We start from the raw sequence: 3551 nt of genomic DNA, 5'->3' as shown, positions 1-3551 counted from the left end.
TCCTTCCCAAAGCACAACACTCTGCCTTGTTCCCACCTCCTTTGTTCTGCCTTGACCTTCCCCAGAGCAAAGCTTGTGTGACCCTATTGACAATTGGGTATTCTGATCATGCATCCTCTGTTGGTGCTCTCGTTTCTGATGAGTTCCCTCTCAGACTCGAAAATGGCTCCACTATGAGTCCCCACTTGACCTTTGGGTTAGTTCTTGAAATTCAAGCTGAAAAAGTTAGTGATCTTGCTTGTTATCCTGATTCTTGAATGGTTTTATTAGATGTGGGTATGATCAGCAGAACCCTGGTCCACACCCTCCTCCTCCAACAGCGGGGATCCTTGGCCTTGGCAGAGGCAAAGTAAGCATCTCGTCACAGCTTAGTACCTTAGGGGTAACCAAGAATGTGATTGTGCATTGCTTGAGCCACAAACGGTAAAGGCTTTCTCTCTATCGGAGATGAGGTGTTCCTTCTTCTGGTGTCACATGGACTTCACTGTCTCTTAAGCCACCTAGGTGAGGAGAGCAACCTTTTTTCTTTTTGTCACTTTTATGATTCCCAAGTTGAAGCTCATGGTGCGACTCTTCTGTTTAGTAAAAACTACAAGACTGGACCGCAGAGCTTCTCTTTAACGACAAGACCACTGGTGTGAAAGGCATTAATTTCATTTTCGATAGTGGAAGCTCCTACACTTACTTCAATGCCGAAGCTTACCAAACGATTCTTGATCTTGTAAGAAGGTTAATCTTGTGTGTTTTTCCCACTTCTTGATCACTGAGTTGGGGTGAACATATCTCTTGTAGATAAGGAAAGACTTGAAGGGGAAGCCTTTGAAGGACACAAAAGAAGATAAGAGCTTACCGGTGTGTTGGAAAGACATGAAGCCTTTGAAATCAGTACATGATGTCAAGAAATACTTCAAGACGATTACTTTACGGTTTGGGAGTCAAAAGAACGGTCAGCTGTTTCAGATTCCACCCGAGTCATATCTCATTATCACTGTGAGTCTCACATATGACCTGTATATCTCAATAAAAATCCATGGCCGAGAGAGTCTGAGACTGAGAGTTTGTGTGTTTTTTCTTTTTCAGGAAAAAGAAACGTGTGTTTGGGGATTCTAAACGGAACTGAGATTGGGCTTGAGAACTACACAATCATTGGGGGTAAGTAAAGAGATATAAACCAAGTTTGTTTATGTTTATTACTTTGACAACAAATGTTGATGTCTTATGGCTATGTATGTGTGTGTGTGATAGATATATCATTCCAAGGGATAATGGTGATCTACGACAATGAGAAGCAGAGGATTGGATGGATTCCTTCAGACTGTGACAAGCTTCCCAAGTTCTGAACCTTCTTGTTCTCCTCTCTTTCTTGTTGTTGTTTCCATCAAATCTACAAAACAGTTTTTTCTTTAAACAGTGGATATCAAGACAATGGAGGAGATTTGTCGTCGGAGGAGGCATATCCAAGAGGCTTTGGTTTGATAGGAGAGCTCTTCTCAGGAAAAGATGGAGAGCTTTGACACCAAGAGAAGAGTCTTTTAGTGGTGAAATAAAAAAAAATGTTTGGTTATGCTGTTTTCATAGAAGCAAGGAATTTTTTTGAGTATATATATACATACCCCTTGTGTATGTCATCAGAAGTAATCATATACTAAAAAAAATAAATAGGATAACCTCTTTTCTAGCCAAAAATAAATAGGATAACCTCTTTTCTAGCCATGACTGGTTGATCTTCATTACTTTTATATGTCTGATCTATCCTTCTCTCCTTCTCTCACTCTCTTATGCATCTCTTTATTAAGTGTTCTGAAACTATGGCACTTTCGTTGCAAGTTTATTGAGAGCCCTTTACTTTCTTTACAAAATTCAATAAATCCCCCTTTTACATTTTAAATTAACTAATTCGACCCTTTTAAAAGATTTTCCCACACTCAAAACTTCAAAACATGACAGAGATATTAAGAAAAAAACTCTATTGGCATTAGATGTAGGAACCAAAATTTGAGAATATTACATTCTAGCCCAAACATTAAAAGAGCCCAATCACGGCCCATTTCATTAAAATGGGCTTAAAATAGCCCAAACCCGACCCATTCAGCTTCGCTGGCGAGTCGCGGCGAGAACCGGAGGGAAGAGACGACGACTTCGGCGAGTCCCATCTCGGAGAAACCGACCTCCGACTAGAAGCAGTCCACGGAGACATCGTCTCCATATCGGAACAGTACTCACGGTCCGACCTCGACCCGGTTTTTCTCCGACCACCGGTCTTGCTCTTCCTCAACCTAAACTTCGGCGTCGGAAAACACCCAAGTCCGGCGAAACAAAGTCGGGTCTGGGTTCGGACTCGGATCCGGGTCTGACCCGGTCAGAACGGTTGAGCTGCCACCGCTCGAGAGAAAGCGCGCGGGGTTGAACGGAAAGAAGGCGCCGGAGAGTAGAGTCCAGACTGCGACGGCGGCGGCGGTTTGAGCTTCGAGGGTGTACGAAATGAAGGAGCGAGAGGGGATAGAGAGCGGCTCTTGGAGCGAGAGGAGATGAAAGAAGACGACGGAGGAGATAGCGCCGGCGGGAGAAGTGGCTGGGAGTGAGACAGTGGTTTTAAACGGAGAGGAGAGAGTTTCTTGGGAGGCTGAAGAAGAGGAGTGTTTCCGTTTCCGGTACCGGGTTGAGAAACTCAGGTCTTGGGTACACCGGGTCGGACCTCCCAGCTGAAAGGAACACTTCCTGGTCTCTTGAAAGAATCATCAACGGCAGCAACAATAGCCATAGTACTGCTTTCCACAAGAAGAGAGATGAAAACAAAACAAAACCAAAGAGATAGAGAAAGAGATGACTTGTGACTTTGGATTAAGAATTGAGTTAAATGTCTTTATATTAAGACAAAACATGAGATAAGATAGGAGAGAGAAAGAGAGATGGGAGGCGAGATTAGAGGAGGTGGGTGGCGGCGGGAGAGATTAGAGAAGTTTATCTGTGTATTTGACTTGGTTTCTATTTGTCCCCACAATTATAGAATGGTCACCATATAATATCATATTCAATTTTTTATAACTATATATTATTCAAATTTTCAAACTCGAATTGAGATTATAATACACCCACACAAAAACCTGGAATAAAAATGCATCTTTCAATCTAGGCCATGAGAAATGCTTGTTTTATTCAGTTTTTGGGTATATAGCACATAGTATTTAACTTTTAGCAACACACATGAACAATGCTTGTTTTATTCAGTTTTGGTATATAGCACACAGTTTTTAACTTTTAGCTGATAACACATCATGAGCTTGTGATCATACATGATGTATGTATAATAACAGGACGACAGAATAAAGAGGCTACACAAGATTTCAAATATTCAAGTGCTCTAATATAGTTACAGCACGCGGTCTTTCATGATTTAGACGTGAAAGGGAGAAAAAATGAAACCAAATCAAAAAATAAACTGTTGGTAATTCAAACTTTGAAATGATCAATGTCACAATGACTCTTTTCCCTACATGAAATGCAAAAGGTATAACCACTTGAACCTTTTCTGTCTCGTCTGCATAAGATTC

At 41.5% G+C, this 3551-nt stretch overlaps 1 protein-coding gene and 1 pseudogene across 1 annotated transcript; one reads left to right on the top strand and one right to left on the bottom strand.

Annotated features, from left to right (window-relative positions):
* The first annotated feature begins 447 nt into the window (after window positions 1–447).
* LOC125601262 (aspartic proteinase Asp1-like) lies at window positions 448–1143 on the top strand. The gene is made up of 3 exons (XM_048773529.1): window positions 448–454; window positions 597–721; window positions 793–1143. Exons 1-3 carry the CDS (start codon window positions 448–450, stop codon window positions 1108–1110), a joined length of 450 nt encoding a protein of 149 aa, XP_048629486.1. The 3' UTR covers window positions 1111–1143.
* A 676-nt stretch (window positions 1144–1819) lies between these two features.
* LOC125601263 lies at window positions 1820–2950 on the bottom strand (annotated as a pseudogene).
* Window positions 2951–3551: the final 601 nt, after the last annotated feature.

This window comes from Brassica napus, unplaced genomic scaffold, assembly GCF_020379485.1.
Source record: "Brassica napus cultivar Da-Ae unplaced genomic scaffold, Da-Ae ScsIHWf_2495;HRSCAF=3223, whole genome shotgun sequence".
Lineage (NCBI taxonomy): Eukaryota > Viridiplantae > Streptophyta > Magnoliopsida > Brassicales > Brassicaceae > Brassica > Brassica napus.
This window is presented reverse-complemented; position numbering and strand designations above follow the sequence as displayed.